This window comes from Trichechus manatus, unplaced genomic scaffold (assembly GCF_000243295.1).
Source record: "Trichechus manatus latirostris isolate Lorelei unplaced genomic scaffold, TriManLat1.0 scaffold00089, whole genome shotgun sequence".
Taxonomy (NCBI): Eukaryota; Metazoa; Chordata; class Mammalia; order Sirenia; family Trichechidae; genus Trichechus; species Trichechus manatus.
The window spans coordinates 7,321,285-7,346,102 of NW_004444025.1; the positions used below are offsets into that span (position 1 = coordinate 7,321,285).

The window sequence follows — 24,818 nt, forward strand, 5'->3', positions numbered from 1 at the left end:
TAACCAATGTCATAAAACAGCATGTGTGTTACTGTTACATGAGAAACTATCTGTTCTGCAAGCCTTCACCTGAAGTACAATAAAATATTAAAAAAAAAAAAAATTAGTATAGCACTCTTACATAAATAACCTCCTGGAGGAAGTGCATGGTTGGCAAACAAATGCAGAAGTCTCATGTTTTTTAAGTAAAAATACAGTCTATGAGCTATGTACGTGAAAGGCAGGAAGAAGTGGGACCTGGGGTTGATGAAAGGCTCTGAGTACAGGAAAATTGTTTATAAAATCTTTGCTGTTGTGTAAAGCTACCAACAAAATCTGCCAAAAAAATGGAAAGTGTGAGTGACCTGACACATAACTGTCAGTCAGACAACCCCTGAACCAGGAGAAATTGCCATCCTTTTGTTTGCTGCAAAACTATTCAACAGGAAAATACACTGCTCTGTTGGGAATTATTTTCCTATTTGTATGCTGTCCCCATAAGACATCCTTGACCAGACTTACAATCATTCTTACAAAGCCATTAAAAGTTTCTTGACAGTCTCCCTGAAGTTTCTTTGCTTCACTTTATGCCATTATTTCTGATTATAGTCTACTAGGTCCCATTTTGTAATAACACTCTTTTTTTTTAGATTACATAGATTAATATTTATTTCTGTGCATGGGAGCTGTAGAGGGAAGTTTTATACATGCATTAGGCATTTAATGGGATAAAAGAAAAGCTAAAAAATGTCAGAGATGCAAAATAAGATTAAGATAATACATTCTGATGAGGAAAATTTCCCAAGATATATCAAAGAGTATCATTAAATCAATTTTTATAGAAATGTATACTAGCATTGAGACTGAGGGGAATTAATAAGATATTAGAACTGATAAGATTAAATAGGAAAAAGATGATTCTAGTTCATAATTAGAATTTATCTAATTTCCTTTGAGTAATTTCCATATTTAATAACAAATTTTCTGAGCTCTCTTCCAAATTTTTAAAGGAGTACAAGATATATTACCACGATGGTGCAAATTTTGAGCTAGCAATTAAAATAGTGTTAATGTACCTGATTAGCTAAACATGATTAAGTCTAACAGATGACTTTATTTGTCTTCTAAAAGGACTTTGTTTTTAAATTGTTGTACTTTAAGTGAAGGTTTACCATTCAAGTCAGTCTCTGATACAAAAATTTATACATACATTGTTGTGTGACCCTAGTTGCTCTCCCTGTACTGTGACAGCACACTCCTCCCTTCTACTCTGGATTTCCTGTGTAATAGGACTTTTTTATCTTGATACATTTTAATATTTACCTATCAGGAATACTTTGCCCTCAGAGTTCAAAATTCCCATCTTTCTCTTTAACGCTCACTCTCAATATACCCTGTGTCATTCATGGAGGCTCCTAATGATACTTGGCATAAACATCTCCATTTTCTTTGCACCCAGCTCAAGAACTTTCTGTCTCTACTCTGCTTTCTCATCCTTTTCTCTAACCTTAGAAGATTCATCTTCTCTCCTCTGCCTTCAGAAAACCCTGCCCTATATTTCATTTATAACTTTAATTATTCTCCAAGAATTCAAACACACATAATCTCACCTAAATTTAAAAGTAATCCAAAAAATTAACAAACCAAAAAAATCAAAGACAAAATACACATGGATAGATAGAGAAATATACAGATATATAGCTATATAGATATATAATAAGGCTCCATTTATGTTAGTGGAGTTTAAAAAAAAAACAAATGAGTTCTGTAAAATACCACAATGACTAGGTAGCATAATAATAAAGAGTAAAAGTGAAAAATAAAATATAATTTGTAACCTCTATGTTGAACAGAAGTTGATATGTAAAATACTGGTACTATTATTATTATTATTTAAAGTAGACTTCATTATCTAAGGTAAGGGACTCCAGACCAGGATAGTGTGGAAGAAAAACATTAAAAATACAGGCTAATTAAACACCAGTGGGGCAGGGTTCCCTAAGATATAAAGAAAAGTAAGTATTTGATTCTCTGCATAATTTGTATTACAAAAGCATTATGTAATTTACACAGCTGTAGATGAAAACAAAGTGGCATTAGTATTGTCAAGGACTCAGAATTGCTAAGGCAACAGAAAAGGTGACCTGCTGCTGTTGTTAGGTGCCATGGAGTCGATTCCGACTCATAGCAATCCTATGTACAACAGAACGAAACACTGTGCCATCCTCACAATCATTGCTATGTTTGAGCCCATTGTTTCAGCCACTGTGTCAGTCCATCTCTTTTGAGGTTCTTCCTCTTTTTCACTGACCCTCTACTTTACCAAGCATGATGTCCTTCTCCAGGGATTGATCCCTCCTGATAACATGTCCAGGGTGACCTAAGGCACTAAATTAGACAGCACTGTGGGTTTGTCTGAGTCCCTGGGTGGAGCAATAGGTTAAGCACTCAGCCACTGACCTGAAAGCCAGCAGTTCAAACCCACCCAGAGGTGCCTCACAAGAAAGGCCTGATGATCTGCTTTCAAAAGGTCATGGATTGAAGACCCTATGGAGCGCAGCTCTAATCTAACGTACACGGGATCACCATGAGTCAGAATCGATTGGACGGTAGCTGGTCTGGTTTGGTTGGTGGCTTTACCTGCAGGCTGGTATACAGACACTCTTAGAGAAGCGCTGAGTGAGAACTTGGGTTGAGTCAAAAAAGGGAAGAAAGAGTTTAGTGTTTGGATAAATATGTAAGTCATTTACCCTCGAGAGCTTTAGAGATATTACAGACCTTATTCTCTCACTGATCTGCTCATTACTTCTTGAAATTAAATTGGTTTTAGTAGTTTTGCATTGTTTAACCGTCTGCTTCTCTACCAGTCATGTTCCTAAAATTGTCAAGAGTTGTCTCATTTTACAGAGTTTGTGAATGAAGTTGGGATAGTTGCGCTCTTCACCAGCAATTGCTCCACTGGCAGCGCTCTCTCTATTCCTTAAGGCTGATCACTTAAGATGGCCTCATAGGAAAGGGGTCGGGTTACCAACATAATCCTTTTATTGTCTGCCTACTTCTTTCAATTATTCTTTCCCAGCCTCTCTTCTGTAAACAGAAATAATAATAACAAAAATAAAAAAACTTACTGAAAATCATTGCTCTCCAATAAGTGTCTTCCCTCTAGCTAGAACTTTTTCCTCAATATTTTATTTAAAAAAACACTTTTCCTGCCAGCTACTGAAAAGAAATAACACTGCACATTTTATGAATCGAATACCTCTCAATCTGCATTGGGCACCCACATTTCCAACACCTCCAGGAGGCATCTCTAACTACCACAGGTCTTACTGATTTTCTTCTTGTCTGAACTTTCATACCAAGTATATTCTGTGCTACAAAAATGAACTTTTAATCATAAACTGTCCTTCCCAACTAAAACATTAGCCTTTGCTATTCCTATTTTTCTCCATTTTCTAGCATAATGGCGAAGGCACAATTTTTGCTCAAGAAATAATCACTTAAATGTTACTTACTACAGCCAATAAGAAGTCAAGAAATATATATTCTTCAACCATTGTAAGACTCATAAAATACTTGTTTGAAAGTCCATTATTGTAGCAAAAATAAATAAATAAATGAACAAAGAGTGAAGAAATGACAGTCCCACAATCATGAAGTTAAACACCATGCCAAGCCATCCAGGATCGCTGAGAAATTGAACTTTAGAGCAGCACTACTCAAAATGTGGTCTTTGGACCACTTCCTGTCTGCTTACTGCTTCCTACCAAGCTGTGATAAGCATGGGAATTGAGAACAATAATTTGGATACTTTATTTTGCCATTAATTAGCTAAATAATCCATAATATGTCCTCTAAAAATGCATCAACAAAATATTGGGGAAAATTACTGAAAATGCTTTGGAGAGAATCTCTCTGAGGATATTTGAAGATTTTAGAGATTTACTTTAAGTGTGGTATGATTATTGCATATTTGACCAAGAGAAATCATTTTATTAGAATTATTTTTTTTTGTCTCTGTCATTTGCCCATTCTGTGATACCGTGATATGGAGCAGAGGACTGGAGCTGTCTGTTTGCTTGTTTGTTTCTTTTTTGAAAATTGGGGGTTAAATTAGAATTTTGTCAATTGCTTTCATAAAAGATCAAAAATAACCACATGAAGCTATCTGAATTATGTCTACCCTCCTTAAATGGAAATCGTAAGCTTTTAAAAAATATATTGAATTAGGTGAGACTAGGGGATTTAAAAAATAAATTTTGGAAGTGTTAAATTTTAAATGCCTACAGAACATAAGAGAAGAAAACACCTCGTATTTTGCAAATGCAGGATAGGACAGCTGGTATTTTGGTTGTCCTATCCTTCGTAAACAAGCCCATCTCCTGACTAGAGGTTGGTCCAGGGCCAGTGGGTCCTGAGGATCTGAGACAGGACTTGAAGTCTCTTGGGAAAGATACAAAGTTGACGAGTGAGGCTGCCACATTAAACATCAAGATAAAAGGTTTCAAGTAAGATTGGACGGAGAACCAGTAAATACAGCATGGTTTTTGCACTGAAAGCAGACAATAAAGTACTAGGGAAAAACAAAACCAAACCCGTTGCCGTCCAGTCGATTCTGACTCATAGCGACCCTACAGTACAGAGTAGAACTGCCCCAGACAGTTACAAAGAGCAGCTGGTGGATTTGAACTGCCCACCTTTTGGTTAGCAGCCAAGTTCTTAGCCACTGTGCCACCAAAGCTCTGAAGTACTAAAGGAATTGAATAATAATGGTTGATATCAGGAGATATACTATGTATGGACTCACAAAGTTCATGGTGGATCAACCTGACTAAAAGCTACTGTGGATCGTTGAAATCATTGCATAATTAAGTGTGGTTAAATGTGTTCTCCAATGTAACGATGATTTGATTTTTATAAGAGCAGTTTGTTTTACAAAGCCAAATCAGTACTTAGCTTAGTTAAGGAAAAAAAAGATAAAAAATGTTTTATTACCCCATAACAGATGAAGTTAATTGACCATGAAAAACTGACACTGTCATATGTAAACATTTCTTTAAAATGATGAAAAACTCATTATAATTATGTATCACTGTAAACACTAATGAGTATTGTGATCATCCTGGGAAGATGGAGCTTACCTCTTTCAAATACATTCTATTCTCTATCTTAAATTGAAGTAGAGAATGCCTGCTCAAATAGCCTCTTCCAACTGTTGATTAATAGATTCTTATTGTTAAAAAGATAAATGCATTTATTTGAATGCTCACAAAGTGTATACACCCCCTCTACAATTTGTCTGATAGCTGTTCATGCAACCTTTTCTTACACTTTGAAAACAGGGAGCTTCTGCTCTATAAGGCAGTCCATTTTGCATTTGGACTTGAATTGGTCTCCTTCCAGCTTTTACTCATTGGTTCTGTCTCTGTCTTCTCCAACAACACATTCTATTCGGCGCTCACTTTTGAAATATCAAAGGTAGCTTCTTAGTGCAGCTTTTAAAATATGGCCCCAAGAACAGAACTTGAAGTTTTTTTACTTCCTTAATTCAGAGGAATTTTCCTTTGCCTGACTGATCTACTTCACAGGTATTATTTATTTCAAAAATCTATATTTACTATATTAATATGATCAGAAAACATGAAGTTAAGTCTATAGAAATAAAATTGCTAGTTTTTAAAAGACAATTTACCTTAATGCTTTGAATTCCCCAAACTATGATGGAGCAGATTAAATTATTTATCATTTTTACAAAACCATAGGATAAAGCGGATAAAATTAAAGTTTCGAGTGCAAAAAAAAGCCAAACCATGCGATGGACCTTTAGATAAGATAGAGATCTCTCTCGTCCCTGTACATGTTTATCTCTTCTTTTGTAGTGATACATGAGTTCTGATAATGCACATTTAACAGATTTGTCTTTTGGGGCATGAACTGAGAAGTCAGACAGGTTTTGATGGTAACCTTTCTAGATGTGCATAGTCCTTCCCTATGAATATCTTACTGGGTCTTGTAACTACTAAAAAAATGTTGACTTTAAACTGTAAGTTAATTTTCTGATTTGGGGATTATCTACATTTGGTTCAATACAGTATAATATCATTTAAGCAACTGAACTTTTCTTGGTTGCACATAAACCTCACAATGCAGATGGTGCCATGACATTTTGACTGAGCCCTTCCATCTTCCCACATTGTAGAGCACACAGATGCCTTCTGTGGAAGACAGGCTCACTTGTGCAAGACTACTACAGACTCCAAATAAAATAAAATACAGTTTAGCATACTAATTTTCTTATATATATATACATATGTATATATATGGGTATTTACAGAGTTAAGAATGTGCATTTCTATGTCTAAATTTTGTTATAATTCACACATAAATTTGTTACATATAAGAATGACTGAAATGCATAACAGTGTACTTAACCTTAAACATTCCATTCTTTAAAAATAATTTTAATGCACTTTAAATTATTTAGTGGTTAATTATTACTGTAAATGACCTTACATTGGACATTTTATACTTACATTATGAAAAGATACTGAACAAATAACTTACATCCATATGTATTTTACTATATTTTTTATTCAATTAAATAAAAACCAAGAAAAGAAACACATTTCTTATCATCTTCTGTAAATCTTTATAAGTAAGCATTATTTTAAAAGAGTAATTTTGCTCATACCTACTTTCGTTTTAGTTGGGAGGATACAGTAAAGGCACGTTCCTTTGTCCACTGTCTTTAGAGCTATATCCTTATTAATGTATTATTCACAAAAATGCGTTTTGTCTTGCCTCTTTCTTACTAACAAATTAGATAGGTGTTCTGCTGCAGAGTAAAAACGTGAAAACGATACTGAATGAGAATTCACAAAACTGCCTCTGTGACTTAGTTCCGTGTACATCCTTAAAATGTCTCCTGACTGTATAATCAAGGTTTTCTTTTCATCTTTACATTTCCAAACAAGTTCAAGACCGGGCTATCAGATCGAAGATATTTTTTGTGAAATTAAATTAGTAAATAATGGTATGTTGAATGTTATAAAGAGTTACTTTTTAAATGAAAATGGTACTAGGCATATAGACTTTTAAGTACGCTTATCTCTTTTTCCTCTGCTCATATCCTTGGAAATACATTATTTATCTAAAAATAGAGGTGAGATAGGACAGCTTGTTGCTGTCTTTTCCAGGCTGGAAGGAAGAACGTGTACGAGAGAGGCAGCAAACAGGTCCAGTCTCTGGGATAAGGAATATCTGGGTGGTGCCTTTAGGTGGCTCAGCTTTGCTGCCAGTAGTCATGGCACCCCACATGGGCCGTGTATTACATTTATTTAAAGCTGTACAGTGGAGGCTGGCGATGAGACAACGCATCGGCAGGAATATACTACTTTCATCTCTCTTTTACTTGTGCGTATCTTTAAGAGACCCTGGTTTCCTGATCTTTAGAAAGATAGATTTTTAAGTTAGAAGAAATCCAGTGGTAATATTTCCTTATTTGTGCCCTCATTGCACATATATATATATGTAATGCATATATATATGAGCAAACATTACACTTGAGTATGCTTACAATTTACAAATCTGTAATGCTTATCTTATATTTGTCTCGCCAGTGCCTGCCTACCAAAATGGCTGATATACAGTAGAGTTCCAAGAGAGAATTGTGGATCAATAAGTAAACAGACCTCATTTAAAAAGGGCTTATGGGATACTATGGAATTCATTAATAAGGAGGTCAAATCTGAGTCCATCCATAAACTACCACAGAGGCATCATTATGAGTTATTCACTATAGAATATGTATGTTAAAATACAGCCAGGAAACACAAATTTCAGGTACCTTATGATTATTAATTTTTAGTAAAACATCATATTGATATGTATATATGCACTCATATATAACATGTATTTATATGAAAACAGTAGCTGCTATTGTTCTATTGTTTTCCAAGATTTAGCAATGATTATGTAGTATAGTTCATGGGTCCACTTCTTTGTTTGGAAAGTACTAGAAAAACTTTATTTTTCCATTAATTAGCTAAATAATCCATAATACGTCCTCTAAAAATGCTTCAACAAACTATTGTGGGAAATTACTGAAATAGAAAGAAATATAATTATTATTGGATAATACATTGAGAGCTTAAATGTATTAAGAGATAAAGAATAATTGGAGATTTAAATTTTGCATTCATTGTAATTTTTATTATATAGTCATATCTTATATTTTCATGAAAAACACATTCTAAAATATATAGAGAAAGGCAAACATCTTTTTAAACATTGAACGGTATTTTTTTTAGTATGTAGCAGTTCAAGCATCTACTAAAATTGAGCTGTTATTTTATTGAACTATGTTTTTCTTCTCCTGCCATCTCTCAAATTAGTCAAAGTAATATTTGTGATCTATATTTAATATTAAAAAGAAATCAAATGAATAAATAGCAATTGTTAAACAGAAACTTTGCCAACCATTTTGATCAAAGATCCTATAGAAGAATCCTGATCAAAACGAGGAAAATGCAGAACAGAATTTCAAATTTTCATAGAATCCACACTTTCTGGAGCCATGTAGGCTGAATGAACGCCTGCAACTATCGTCTTGAGATAATCTTTAAGCCTTAAACCAAAAATTTACAACAGCAACTCAAAAGATCAGTAGGAAACATAGAGAGCAGTGAGTTTATGTTAATGGGGGAGGAGCAGCTAGGAAAAGGAGGTTGCACAACTCTAAGGGTATAATCATCCCTGAACTGTGCATGCAGAAAGTGTACAACTGGTCCATGTTCTGCAGTGTATATTCTCAAAAACAAAACACAAATAGAATAAATTATCAAAAAAAAAGAAACTAAAAACTTTTGGTGAGATATAAAAAGTAAACAACGGGAAATCAAACGAGAGTTCAGAAAATTAATGTTAAATGGAAATTTTGAGAAGTTTTCAGAAAAAAATAAGGACTAAAGATTTATGTAACTCACTAAAGTTATAAATCTAACCCATAAAAGCATGAAAATAATGATACAATTTTCAATACGTTTAGGAAGAAGGCAAGTTAGGAACTGCGTAAGGGAAGTTCTTATCTTCTAGAGAGCAACACTAACAGAAAACATCTAAGACTGAAAACTCAATAGTTCCCACTAATGAGCAAGTTGTTTGAAATGGTGAATTTATTTTAAGAAGTTAGACTGGAGGTAGGGAGGCATGAAACAAGGAACGATGTCTTTTTTGTCATAAGCTGTTTTCTGTTATTTATGCCATGAAAATCTACTGCTTTGAAAAAAGAAATAAACCAAAACACCAAACCCGTTGCCCTCGAATTGATTCCAACTCAGAGCTACCCTATAGCACAGAGCAGAACTACCCCATAGGGTTTCCAAGAAGTGGCTGATGGATTCAAACTGCCGACCTTTTGGTTGGCAGCCAGGCTCTTACCCACTGCATCACCAGGGCTGCAACTTGAAAGAAGAAATAGGTACACTTTTTTCACAAATAAAGCATAATCTTGTACCAGAATACTGTATTTTAAGACTCGTATTCGGTGTGCTTTTGTAAATATCATGTAAAAATATTTTCCTGTTTAAAGACGTGTATTAACAATTTTTTTATCGTTCTTCATGATGCTACCCACAAAGTTTCTACTGAAAAATCCACATTACCCTAAACACAATTGTTCCTAAAGTGCATGGAATGTATGCTGATATGAATCCTGGTTCCACAAACCACTTGCCGTCAAGTTGATACTGACTCATAGCGATCCCATGTGTGACAGGGTAGTACTGTCCCTACAGGGTTCTCAATGGCTGATGTTTCAGCAGTGGATCACCAGGCCATTCTTCCGAGGTGCCTCTGGGTGGACTCCAGCCTCCAGCATTTTAGTTAGCAGCTGGGTACATTTACCAATTGCACTCCCCAGGGACTTCCCAAATCCTGATTACACATAATAAGATATTTTCTAAATGATGCTAATAGATTGTCTGAGACACAAGTATCATTCTGGTCACATTCATACAAATAACCTAATTGTGTCTTATAAATAATCTCTTTCAGAGGATTTAATATACTGCTTTAAATAAAGTGACTTGATCTAATTAACCACTCTGTACAATTCCATTACAATGCACTTGCGCAGTGTACAAGCTTCCCACTGCCGTTCCCCCTAATGTCAAGCTTACATACTTAAAGCCTAACAGAGGCACCATATGAACATTGTGAAACAGTATGATTTTTAATGAAAGATTAGAAAACCTATCTAACTCTGGAGTTCAAAGACCAATTTCATAAATGTATTTCTTTTATAATCTACAGAGGAACCTTCTAAGAATAATTAGAGGTCGTTTACATGACTCTCTTTAGGAAGCTTTTGTAGGATATCACTGTAACCACAAAGGGACAAAAACTTAAATTTTTATCATTCTGTAACTTTTTGTAAGCTAAGCCACGTTTGATAGAGACCCAGTGAGAATAAGTGAGGAAACACTTTATCTTTTTGAAATATAATAGTAATTGAATTCAAAAGGTTGCTCAATGGCTTCATGTGGAAATTCTCTGCATCACGTAAAGAGGCTGGTGGACCAAGTATTCTAGAGGACAGTTTGGAGACATAGTGTTTGGATGAGAAATGGAATGAAATGCCAAGAAGGGAATTGATGAATGCTTTGAAATCTGTACTGCTTGAGGTGAAGGTGAACACCGAAAAGAAAGAAATGTGGGCTACTCTGTTTCTCCATTTTTAGTTTTAATTTTACCTAAATATTTTTGCATACTATGGAAAACTTAGCCCTATTTCCTCGTGGGCACAGGACTGGGCAGTGTTTTACTCTGTTATGCATAGGGTCACTATGAGTCAGAACCAACTCACTGGCACCTAACCACACCACCACCACATCTCCTCATAGTTTTCTAATACAGTACTAATAGCATATATTCATACAGGTAAAATAACCGTGACATATAGAAAATCTGAACCTAGAAAGCATGTATTTTGGAGGAGATTCACATTAGGGTTCCTATGGAAAGTACTTTTCTGTACAGTTCCCTATCTTTTAAGCTACTGTAAAACCACGAAAAGGACCTTCATTTTTCATGATGTGAGACTCATGTATATAAGATACGTGATTGTCTCCTAAGTCCTTCTTACCCATTGCCCTTAAGTCGATTTGGACTCATAGCAACCCTGTAGGACAGGCTAGAACTGCCCCATAGGGTTTCCAAGGCTGGAATCTTCATGGAAGCAGACTGCCACATCCTTCTCCAGTGAGCAGATAGTGGGTTGGAACTGTCAACCTTTCAGTTAGCAGCTGAGTGCTTAACCACTGCACCACTAGGGCTCCTTATAACTCTCCTTAAGTACTTACTCATTAAAGACTAAGTAATAGCATAGTATGTGTAAAGGACTTCAGCGTGATCTATAATAATCAAGGTGATTTAATTAAAAAGTATTAAAGAGTAAAAGAATGCCACATAAGAATGATACAACAGGTAAACCTCAGAAGAGCGAAAAAGTTCTTAATCTTGGAAAGTCTTTCATCTTTGAAGCAGTAAATTTAAACATTTTTCCAAACTCATTTCAGTTTGAGTTTTGAATTCATACGTCAAAAAAGGAATCTATTTACTTGAGGTTCATACTCTAGGTGACAGGATGAAATCATGTGTACAACTAGGACCAACATAGTAAAAATCCTACCTGGTAAGGCTACAAAATAAAGGGGGAAGAAAAAGGAGATGAAAGAATAACTTAAAGCATGCCAGATGAATCCTCACCAACTCACTATCAAGTGTTAAAACCTGATGTAAGTTGATAGTGCACAAAATTGAATTTTTATTCAGAGCAAGAAAACAGCATCTTCTGAGAGGTTTGAAGGAAGATTCCGTATTCTAACATTTTATCTAAAATTTACTGGTCAATGAATTATATTAAGAATTATGCCTCTACTCTATTTCAACAGTGAATTTGAAAAATATTATACCCATGTTTAGTTCTTTTTCATGAGGAAAAAAAAAAATGATTCCAAAAGACCCATTTCCACCATTTCCACTCAAGTAAGTTCTCTTCTAAAATCCAGATGAAGCAGCGTTTTGTCTAAAAGAGCCAGAAACTATCTTATGCAGTGTATTCACGAAGGACATTTTGACTATACGAACCAGAATCAACAGATCCATGAGGTTACATTTACCCTGAAGCAATTGTTCACTAGCACATTAAAAGAACACTATATAGATCTTTTAATTTAGAGAATGCATAAAGGAATGAATGGTCTAAGGTTGTAAACAAAGGGATTTAGATTAAATTCATTTAACAAATGCTTCCCTACCACCCTCATTGTGTAAGACAACTCACTAAGCACATCGGGAATACAAACACTGGTTACACATGGTTCTTAACGTTCTGTGATAGAACATCTGGGAGGAAGATTATAAAGTTAAGCTAATATCTTCTACATACTGTGGCAGTAGTGAAGAGCTATAAGGATTCTGAGAATGGAGAGTTATAATACCTAAAACAAACAAAAAAAACTCATTGCAATTGAGTGGATTCTTACTCGTAGCGACCCTATGGGACGGAACTGTATCATAGGGTTTCCAAGACTCTAATCTTTATGGAATCAGACTGCCACATCTTTCTCTCTTGGAGTCGCTGGTGAGTTCGAAACTCCGGATGTTCAGCTAGCAGCCAAGTACTGAACCACTGTGACAGCAGGGCTTCTATATAATACCGAGATGCTATAAAACATGTAATAATTCACTAGGATTACTTTTGGTTCCTTATTACTGAGGGTGGAAATTTTTTCCTTTCATACTAATCTACAACTTTCTCATGAAATTATTTTATAATTACAAATTCCATCCAGTGGAACCTAGCATCAAATAGCATACACACCCTTGAATGACTTCTCGCCTGTGTCTAAACATTGAAAATAATATATCTTCATGGAAGAAATATTTAGTTCAATATTTATTCTCACAGCATAACTTGACCAATGTGCTTCTTATTCTGTTGCTGTTGTTAGGTGCCGTTGAGTCGGTTCCCTCTCACAGCGACCCTATGTACAATGGCAAAAAAACACTGCCAGGTCCTTCATCATGCTCACAATCATTGCTGTGTTTGAGCCCATTGTTGCAGCCACTGTGTCTATCCATCTCCTTGAGGGTCTTCCTCTTTTTCGATGACTCCCTACTTTCCCATGCATGAGGTGCTTCTCCAGGGACTGGTCCCTCCTGATAACACGTCCAAAGTACATGAGACAATGTATCGCCATCATCACTTGTAAGAAGCATTCTGACTGTACTTCTTCCAAGACATATGTCTTTGTTCTTGGGCAGTCCATGGTATATTCAATATTCTTTGTCAACACCTTAATTTAAAGACATCAATTCTTCTGTCTTCCTTACTCGTTGTCCAACTTTCAAATGCATATGAGGCGATAAAAACACCATGGCTTGGGTCAGGCACACCCTAGTACTTAAAGTTAAATTTTAGCTTTTTTAAAACTTTAAAATGGTCTTTTGCAGCAGATTTGCTCAATGCAATGCGTCATTTGATTTCTTGACTGCTGTTTCCGTGGGCATTGATTGTGGATCCAAGTAAAATGAAATCCTTCACAACTTCAGTATTTTCACCTTTTATCATGATGTTGATATTGGTCCAGTTCTGAGAACTTTCACTTTCTTTGTTGGGGTGTAATCCATATTGAAGGCTATGCTCTTTGATCTTCATCAACAAATGCTTCAAGTAGTCTGTGTTTTCAGAAAGCAAGGTTGTATCATCTGCATATTGCAGGCTCTTAATGAGTGTTCTTTCAAACTTGATGCAGCATTCTCCTTCATAGAGTCCAGCTTCTTGGATTATTTGCTCAGCATACAGATTGAAAAAGTATGGTGAAAGGATACAATTGTAGATGCACACTATTCCTGATTTCAAACCATGCGATATCCCCTTGTTCTGTTTGAAGGACTGCCTCTTGATCTATGTACAAGTTCCTCATGAGTACAATTAAGTGCTCTAGAATTCCCATTTGTAGCAATGTTATCCATAATTTGTTATCATCCACGCAGTCAAATGCCTTTGCATAGTCAATAAAACACATGTAAACATCTTTCAGGCATTCTGTTTTCAGCCAAGATTCTCCTAACATCAACAGTGATATCCCTCCTTCTGTGTTCTCATGGATTGAATTATGTCCCCCAAAAAACATGTGACTCAATTTGGCTGGGCTATGATTCCCAGTATTGTGCGGGTGTCCTCCATTTTGTGATTGTGATTTTATGTTAAAGAGGATTCGGGTCGGATTGTAATACCCTTACTAAAGTCACATCCCTAATCCAATGTAAAGGGAGTTTCCCTGGGGTGTGGCCTGCACCACCTTTTATCTTACAAGAGATAAAAGGAAAGGGAAGCTAGCAGAGAATTGGGGACCTCATACCACCAAGCAGTGCTGGGAGCAGAGCGCATCCTTTGGACTCAGGGTCCCTGTGCGGAGAAGCTCCTAGTCTGGGGGAAGATTGATGAGAAGGCCAACAGAAAGAAAGCCTTCCCCTGGAGCTGATGCCCTGATTTTGGACTTTTAGCCTACTTTACTGTGACGAAATACATTTCTCTCTGTTAAAGCCATCCACTTGCGGTATTTCTGTTATAGGAGCACTAGATGACTCAGACACATGTCCTCTTCTGTATCAGTCTTGAATTTCTGGCAGTTCCCTGTCAAAGTACTGTGCAACCATTTATTTTAATTTTCTTCAGCAAAATTCTACTTGTATGTAATATTAATGACATTGTTCTAACATTTCCACATTCTATTGGATCATCTTCTTTGGAATGGGCACAAATATGGATCTCTTCCAGTAAGTTGGCCAAGTAGCTATATTCCAAATTTCTTGGCATAGATGAGTGAACACTTCCAGAGTTGCATCCCTTTGTTGAAACATCTCGACTGGAGCCTTGTTTTTCACATTCAGTGCAGCTTGGACTTCTTCCTTCAATACCATTGGCTCTTGATCATGTGCTACCTCCTGAAATGGTTGAATGTCAGCCAACACTTTTTGGTACAGTGGCTCTGCATATTCATTCCGTCTTATTTTAATGTTTCTTTGTTGTTCAATATTTTTGCCCATATAATCCTTCAGAATTGCAACTTGAGGCTTGATTTTTTTCTTCTTTCAGCTTGAGAAATGCTGAGTGTGTTCTTCCCTTTTGTTTTTCTATCTCTAGGTATGTGCACATTTCATCATTATATTTTACTTCCTCTTCCTTGAGCCACTCTTTGAAGCTTTCTGCTCTTTTCCTGCCTCATTTCTTCCATTTGCTTTAGCTAATCTACATTCAAGAACAAGTTTCAGAGTCTCTTCTGACATCCATTTTGGTCTTTTCTTTCTTTCCTGTCTATTTAATGACCTTTTGCTTTCTTCATGTATGATGTCCTTGATGTCATCCTACAATTCTTCTGGTCTTCAGTCTTTAGTGTTCAATGTGTCAAGTCTATTCTTGAGATGATCTCTAAATTCAGGTGTAATATACTCAAGGTTGTACTTTGGCTCTGTGGAAATGTTTTAACTTTCTTCAGCTTCAACGTGCATATGCGTAATAGATGATCTGTTCCATAGTAGGCCTCTGTCATTGTTTTGACTGATGATACTGAGCCTCTCCATCACCTCTTTTGACCGATGTAGTCGATTTAATTCCTATGTATTCCATTTGGCAAGGTCCACATGTATCATTGCCATTGATGTTGTTGAAAGAAAGGTATTTCCAGTGAATAGGCTGCTAGTTTTGCAGAATTCTATCATGTGATTTGCAGCATCTTTTCTATCACCAAGGCCGCATTTTCCAGCTACTGATTCTTCTTCTTTGTTACCAACTTTCACATCTCAATCACCAGTAATTATCAGTGCATCTCGATTGCATGTTTGATTAATTTCAGACTTCAGAAGTTGGTAAAAATCTTCAATTTCTTTTTCTTTGCCATTAGTGATTGGTGAGTAAATCTGAAGAATAGTCATATTAACTGGTCTTACTTGTAGGCATATGGATATTATTTTATCACTGACAGCCTTGTACTTCTGGATAGATCTTGAAATGTTCTTTTTGACAATGAATGTGACACCTTTCTTTTTCAATTTGTCATTCCCAGCATAGGAGACCTTATGATTGATTTGAAATGGCCAATACCAGTGCATTTCAGCTCACTAATGCCTATGATATCAATCTTCAAGCCTTCCATTTCATTTTTGACAACTTCCAAATTTCCTAGATTACTACTTCATACATTCCATGTTCCAATTATTAAATGGCTGTTTTTAGGAACATGACCCCCTCAGATTGGAAGGCACTCAAAATACCACTGGGGAAGAGTTACCACCTGAAAGTAGAGTCTACCTGAATGACGTGGATAGAGTAAAGCTTTCTGGATTTTCATTTGCTGATGTGGCTGGACTCAAATGAAAAGCAACAGCTGAAAACATCCATCTTCTTATTCTACTGCTGTGTATTTATGTATCTATGAGTGTGTCTATACATAGTTAAACATACCAATGATCATGAAGATGGTACAGTACTGTGCAATGTTTTATTCTGTTATATATAAGATTGCTATGAGTTGGATGTGACTCCACAACAACTAAAACCCCTACCCCCTGAAAAACTCTTACTTATTGCTGTGGAGTCAATTCTGACTCACAGCGGCTGTATAGAATAGAGTAGAACTGCCTGAATGGAGTTTCCAAAGCTGAATCTTTATGGAAGAAGACTAGCACATCTTTCACCCACAAAGCATCTGGCGGGTTCCATTCACTGATCTTTTGGTTAGCAGCCAAGCTCTTAACAAAAACATATATATCCTAGTTATTTAACCTTATCTCATGAAATGAAAATGACAGAACAATATAAAGTAACTGTTTTTGTATCCTAGTATTTGCTTCATATACTTTGGACAATATATTAAAAATATATTTTACTTTCATTATAAGTGGATGCCTATATATTATCCATCTAGAACAATTATAAACAGAAGTTAGCCTCAGCCAATTCACCATTTTCTGTTATTCTTAGTGGTTTAAAATTGTACTTGTCAGCTAAAGTGCACTCGCCTTTTTAGAATCCAAAGCAGTAAAATGTCATGAACGTAAAAAAAAGAAAAAAAAAATTGATTGTTGCATCCTTAAAACCTGTTTTTCTTACTTTTCTTTTTTTTTTTTTTTTTGCTTCCTCTTCCATAGGAGTATGGGAGCTCTTGTAAATTTTGTTTTCTATAGTACAAGAATGCAAACTTCCTATCCTTGTATTTCTTTCCATTTTACTTTATGCATTTCTACCACAGTCCCATACATAACATGACCTTAAGATGTGTAGGGGCTAAGACCTGGGAAATCTAATGCTGTAAGTTAGATCTTAATAACTAGTTACTCCTGCTTGTGGATAAGGGTTTTATAGGGGAGGGAAATGAGTTCAGATTACCATCACGGCCTTTGGTTTCCACTTCTTCTTCAATTTTTATTTATTTATTTTATAGAAAGTATACCCTTATATATAGTTTTCACTTTAGTAAATTTAGAAGAAAATATAATGCAGAATTTTAAGAGAGAGAAACGGAGGCAAATAAACTTCAGATCCTTGTTGCCAGCACTTGGCACAAAACTGCCCCTTCATATTTTTTGTTTGTCTTTTTCAATGTAGATTACAAAAAGTTAAATTAACTCAGCCAGAGGCATCATAAATGTTCTGGAAAAGCATGTTCTTTGAGGCTTAGGCCATATTACATTTGACCATTTACTGAAACTCTGAAATACCACACATGTAGTGCAAGAAGAACATTCCTTGCCTTTAAATTTGAAAACCAAATTCATGATGTGACAATTTTGTGATGAAGCTTATGGATTTCACAGGTTATATTATTAGGATTAGCAACTGATGGGTCAACTTCTGTGACATAACCAGTACATCTGTGTCAAAAAAAGGTGAAAGAGCCATCTGTGTCAACTAGGTACAAAACTGTCGCTCCTACAAGAATCACTCTCCTGTTAAATTATTTTCTCTCTGATTTAAGTAATTACTGTGACGCCGCACTTCCTAGAGTTGAGTGTTAGCACCAATTTCTCACCCAAAATGTTTTTGTGAAAATATGAAAGTGGTATAAAGTTAGATGATTTGCTTTATCAAAAGGAAGTATTTGTTATTTTTATTGTTTGTTTTACACATATCACCCACATACACACACAAGAACCTTATCAAAAAACAGATTTACTGTAGTAACATATTATAAAAGAAAATAAAATTACACATGAAATTTAAAATGATTTTTGTGTTTCTTCATAAGTTGTAACTTACCTGAAATGATCACACTCCTGTTTAGTAATTTAGCCTATAACTGACATATTTTTAAATTAACAATGGTTTCATTATTTTTAAAAAATCACAAATAATTTTTAAACAATCATTTCCTTATTTAAATAAATAAAATTAACTAATGAATGAAAAATCCTTTCCTTAATCTAAATAAAAGCTAATTTGATTGTGTTTTCTTACAGATTATCTGGTAGGAAGTTGGTCTGTTTTATGTTACTCTCATAATTTTATTTTTTCTACTCATTCTAGGGCATGGTTTTAAGGTATAAATTTGTACTTATATATATCAATATATAATAGCAATTCTGGCTACTGGTAGGCGGGAAGAAGGAGTTGGAAGTAAGGAATCTAAACTATGGCATTAAGTATCTATTTTTGGAATACACAGTAGCCAAGTCAGCTGTAACAATGAGCATCAGGAGAGTCCCTCCCTGAGGTCTTCCTTGTAACTTATATTATTTGTCCTTTGGATCTTGTTTGGCAGATATAGTTACTTTTAGTAGTAGTACATATATTGCAGTATACTTATTTATGTGGCACTATATGTAGACATGTGTATATACAAATAGTTATAATTTCTTATCAGCATGTAAAAAATAAGAGACAGTCCTTATAATCAATGCCCGTTTTTTGCTAGAGATTTGTTTTTTTTTTACAGAAAAGGCATAACTGTTTATTTTTAAACAGTTAGTACACATACTGTTTTATGATATTGGTTAACAACCCCATGACATGTCAATACTCTCTCTTCTCCACCAGGGGTTCCCTATTACCAGCTTTCCTCTTCCCTCCTGCCTTCCAGTCCTTGCCCCTGGGCTGCTGTGCCCCATTTTGTCATATGGGCCTGTCTAATCTTTGGCTGAATGGTGAACCTCAGGAATGACTTCATTACGGAGCTAAAAGGGTGTCCGGGGGCCATACTCTCAAGGTTTCTCCAGTCTCTGTCAAGTCAGTAAGTCTGGTTTTTTTTTATGAGTTAGAATTTTGTATTTCATTTTTCTCCAGGTCTGTCCAGGACCCTCTATTGTGATCCCTGTCAGAGCAATCAGTGTAGTAGCCAGGCACCATCTAGTTGTTCTGGACTCAGTCTGGTGGAGGCTGTGGTAGTTGTGGTCCATTAGTCCTTTGGACTAACCTTTCCCTTGTGTCTTTAGTTTTTTTCATTTTCCCTTGCTCCCAAAGGGGTGAGACCAGTGGAGTATCTTAGATGGACGCTCACAGGCTTTAAGACTCCAGACACTACTCACCAAAGTAGAATGTAGAACTTTTTTTTAATAAATGATATTATGTCAATTGAGCTAGATGTTCCCCGAGACCATGGTCCCCACATCCCTCAGCCCAGTAATTCAGTCCCTAAGGGAGTTTGGATTTGTCCATGGAGCTTCCATGACCTTACCCTGAACAAGCTGTGCTGGTTTCCCCAGTATTGTGTACTGTCTTCTCTTACACCAAAGTTACCACTCATCTATTGTCTATTTAGTGTTTTTCCACCCTCACGCCTCCTGTCCCTCCTAACCATCAGATTCTTTCTTTTTGTGTGTAAATTTTCATGAGTTTTTAGAGTAGTGGTCTCATACAATGTTTGTTCTTTTGTGATTGACTTATTTCACTCAGCCTAATGCCCTCCAGATTCATCCTAGCTGTAAGATGCTTGGCAGATTCATAATTGTTCTTTATTGTTGCATAGTATTCCATTGTGTGTATGTACCAAACTTCATTTATCCATTCATCTGTTGATGAGCATCTAGGTTGTTTCCATCTTTTTGCTATTGTGAACAATGCTTAAATGAACATGGGTGTGCATGTCTATTCATGTGACAACTCTTATTTCTGTAGGATATATTCCTAGGAGTAGGATTGCTGGATCATATGGTATTCCTATTTCTAGCTTTCTAAAGAAGCGCCAAATCCTTTTGCAAAATGGTTGCACCATTTTGCATTCCCACCAGCAGTGCATAAGAGTTCCAATCTCCCTGCAGCCTCTCCTACATTTATTATTTTCTGTTTTTTTGTTTTGTGCAGGTAATGCTGGGGTGAGATGGTATCTCATTGTGGTTTTGATTTGCATTTCTCTAATGGTTAGTGATCAGGAGCATTTCCTCATGTGTCTGCTAGCTGCTTGAATGTCTTCTTTGGTGAAGTGTCTGTTCACTTCCTTTGCCTACTTTTTAATTGGATTATTTGTCTTTTTGTTGTAGAGGTGTTGGATTTTCCTGTAGATTTTAGAGATTAGAACTTTGTTGGATTTGTAATAGCCAAAATTTTTTTCCCAGTCTGTAGTTTCTCTTTTTACTATTTTGGTGAAGTCTCTTGATGAGCACAAGTGTTTGGTTTTTAGAAGATCCCAGTTATCTAGCTTATCTTCTGGAGTTTATATGTTGTTAGTTATGGTTTGTATCCTGTTGATGCCATGTATTAGGGTCTTTGGTAGAGATTTTTTGATTTGTTGCATGTGGCAAGTGAATTTTACAGATTAAAATCTTACAAGTAAATAAATAAATGATTTAATATTTCCCATAAAAATCTAAATCTTTTATTCCATTAAGACCTCAGAAAAGATGAGGTGTATCCATGCTGTTATCTTTCATTGCCTACAAAGAAGAAAGTATTCTAAATTAAGGAGCAGGTGAAGTTACCATGTATTGTGTTCATTCTGGTGTTTCACTTCTATAACCTTCGTTTTAATCATAAACATATAACTAAGAATACACAATATGTTATTTGATTTTTCTCCCCAGATATAAAACCTGCATAGAGTAACAGTTTTATAGGTTTAGCATGTCCCTCATTACACAAGTCTCATATGTGTATAGACTTCATTGTATTTCCAAAATATAATTCTACTTAACCAAAATCGCTGCATGAAACTGGAAAGGAATTACTTCGATACTTGCCTGAAATCCAAGGAGCTTTTCACTAGGCTTAATATGTCTCTGAAATTCACATTCGATGGGTTGTATCACTTTGATTCCATCTTCATAAAAAACATAGAACATGTTCCCAATTCCCAGACCTTAAGGATAAAAACACATTCAAAAGATCAAAATAAAATTATCATAAACCTTTACAACCAAAGCTCAGTGCCTAACATACCACGTTCAGGAGAAAAATCTGTGAAGCTGTGTAATGTTAATAAAGCAAACCATAGGGGATCCCTTACTGTGCATCCAAGGCACTCTGTGATGCTCTGCGGACAGTCTACTTCTTTCTCCCTTTTCTGCAATCCAGTGGTTTCTTCACTGTAAATCAGTCAATATTTCACACATTTTAAAATAATTAGAAATGATAGTATAAATATATTGGTAGATAGATTATATAGAATACCTACTCCTCTTAATTTAAATGCTCATTAAGGAATAAAATTACTTATTCACTCTTTCTGATGGAAAATGGAATTCTGTTTTGTTTGTATAAATATTTTAAGGAACAAAAAGACCATTTCCCTTCAAATTTTGGTGAGTATACAATCTTCTAGACTAATTTTTGGCAAATATATTCTTGTTTAGAGGTTCTATACATTCGTTTTTATACTGGCCAGGTTAGGAAACTACTTTTATATTTTAAAACGAATTAATTTAAGGTCTTTGAAAACTCCCAATGTAATAATTTAATTTAAAACAAGACTTTTTCTTTTTCACTCACAACAGATCAGGGTGTGAGGATCTCACAAGTTCATCTCACTACTCAGTAAGTCTACACCTCCAGCAGGCTACAGATTAGAGAGCAGACATGCATTCGGGGTAAAGGAGGTCTGCACCTGAGGAACGTCCCCGTGTTCATGGACACCCTGTCTCCGCTTCACCTCTGCTCTGACCCAAAGTGCCAGCTCCTGAGCCCCACACGGTTCTTCCATTTCTGACCCCCTTCTGTGCTGTTACTTTGTCCACTTGTATTGGTTTACATAATCACATTTACTCAATCTAATTATACCAAAGATAATTCTGTGAAAACGTGCTTTCTGAAACATAAACAATTACATTGAAATCTTGGTGGTTTGGGAAGCCAAATCATTACTGCTAAAATGTTTAAATCCTATATATATATATATATATATATATATGTAAAGAGAAAAATAATTTACTTAAATACAAATAATTCCCAAATATTATTTTTCTTCCAGTTGAGATTCCTATAAGATCTATTGGTCCAAGCATAGGACTTTATATCAAGTGAGGCTCACAATAAAATCTTAGTAATTTATAAAAATATGTGTTTATTGAACTTAAATCATATTTATTCTTAGTAAATATGTTCCCAGTGAATAAAAAGGTCACCAATATTGCCCATTTAGACATATATCTACTTATTCTTATGATTTAGAGAAAAATATATTCAGACATAAGTATGACGTTTTTAGTGTTTATACATAGAGATTATTTTTCTACTAGAATATGAAATTATTTCTAATAACACACATACATGTTAAATTACTCTAGGTTGTTTTCACTCTTACATTATTTTACTTTATAAATATTTTACAGTACTAACATTTTTATAGATACAATCTTTATCAGTTAATTATGCATTATAATTCCATAAAACTCTACATTAACATGTGAAATTCCTGAATAGTAGCAGAAGTGGTGAGAATTAATTTCAAGTCACATTTTTCCTAAAGTAAAATTTATTGTCAGATATTATTTATAATTATAGTTGTGCATAAAAAATTTACATTCCATGCACAAAAGGATAAAGCTTAAAAATCACATTGGTTTTTATTTAAAATAAATGGGTTTGTATCAGCAAAGCCTCCATATAATCCTTAACATAAGATTGGTGTATGCTATGTATCAATCAATAGCTCTCAATTTAACATTATTAGGTCTTGCATACTGCTGTTGAAACTTATGGACATAACCAAATCATAATGTAGGGACTGATTATAAGTTCTGTCAGTTGCTTACTATATTCAAAGTTTATCACAAAGCTCCTAACATTTGTAAGTGAACATGTCTCTGCTCTATTTAGCTGCTCCAAATTCTGTTCCACAGTCACAGATTCAACTATATTTGGATCTGACCGTAACTCTGAGTCCAGATTATTTTCAAAGTTTCTTGAACTATTTCCTGTTCTTTCCCCAGTGGATACCGATATTGTATTATTTTACCATATTCTATACACAATATGCAAAAAGTCAGTGTGATTCCACTGTCCTTTGCTGCACTGATGAAATTTCTGAGTCTTATTTTCTTCTAAAAGTCACTTAATCCATTCAAATCATTCTTTCAAATCTGAGAGTCTATTTTCTTGCCTTTTAAAATAGGAATTACATATCAGCATTTTTTATTTTTATTTTTGTGCTATTAGGTGAAAATTTACAGCTCAAGTGAGTTTCTCATTCAAAAATGTACACCCGTATTGTTTTGTGACATTGGTTGCAATCCCCACGATGTGACAGCACACTCCCCCCTTCACCCCCGGTTCCCTGGGTCCATTTGTTCAATCCCTGTCCCTTCCTGCCTTCTCGTCTTGCTTTTGGACAGGAGTTGCCCATTTGGTCTCATATACCTGATTGAACTAAGAAGCACACGTTCCTCACATGTGTTATTGTTTGTTTTATAGGCTTCTCTAATTTTTGTCTGAAAAATGGGCCTTGAGAGTGGGTTCAGTTCTGGGTTAGCAGAGTGTCCAGGGGTCACAGTCTTGGGGGTTCCACCACTCTCTGTCAGACCAGTAGATCAGGTCGCTTTTCGTGCGTTTGAATTCTATTCTACGTTTTCTCCCGCTCTGTCCGGGCGTATCAGCATTTTTTTAAAAAAGCATAAACTGCTTTGCAAGTTACAAGTTTTGGAAAAAATGCATATCATTATGGAAAGTTTAAGGAGCCCTGGTGGTGCAATGGTTAAGCGCTCAGCTGCTAACTGATAAATTGGCAGTTTGAACGCACCTAGCTGGTCGGCTGGAGAAAGACCTGGCGATCTTCTCCCGTAAAGATTGTTGTTGTTAGGTACCACGACGTTGGTTCCGACTCTTAGTGACCCTATGTACAACAGAATGAAACACTGCCCGGTCCTGCACCATCCTCACAGTCACTGTTATCCGTGAGCCCACTGCTGCAGTCACCGTGTCAATGCATCTCGCTGAGGGTCTTCTGTAAAGACTACAGCCTAGGAAACCCTATGGGGCAATTCTCTGTCACATGGGGTCACTATGAGTCAGAATCAACTCGATGGCACCTAACAACAACAATGCAAGATCTGGTTGTTTTGTGTTTGATTTTCTTTTCAGTGTTAGTCGCTCCTCAGTGTTTATGAAATAGTAATGCCAATAAGTATTGTATATAAAAGCACACGAGGTAAAATAATAATTATAAAATGGACACCCATGTATCTATCAGTCTGCTTATAAAATGAAGCTTTACCTATAGCTTTTGAGCGCTCTGTGATTTCCTCCCCTCCCACCTATAAAAATAAATATCTTGGCATTTCTTTGTTATTGAAGACATATTTTGCTCCTCAATAGTTTTATTTAGATTTTAGCAGCAGAATTTCTGAACTGA

The 24,818-nt window shown here is 35.5% G+C and overlaps 1 protein-coding gene across 2 annotated transcripts in view; it reads right to left on the reverse strand.

Annotated features, from left to right (window-relative positions):
* FSTL5 (follistatin like 5) overlaps nt 1–24,818 on the reverse strand; it is a 903,458-nt gene that overhangs the window by 93,397 nt on the left and 785,243 nt on the right. For both annotated transcript variants that reach the window (XM_004382055.1, XM_004382054.2), the window contains exon 11: nt 21,214–21,332. In XM_004382055.1, coding sequence (XP_004382112.1) covers nt 21,214–21,332 — 119 coding nt within the window. The remainder of the gene's footprint in view (nt 1–21,213; nt 21,333–24,818) is intronic.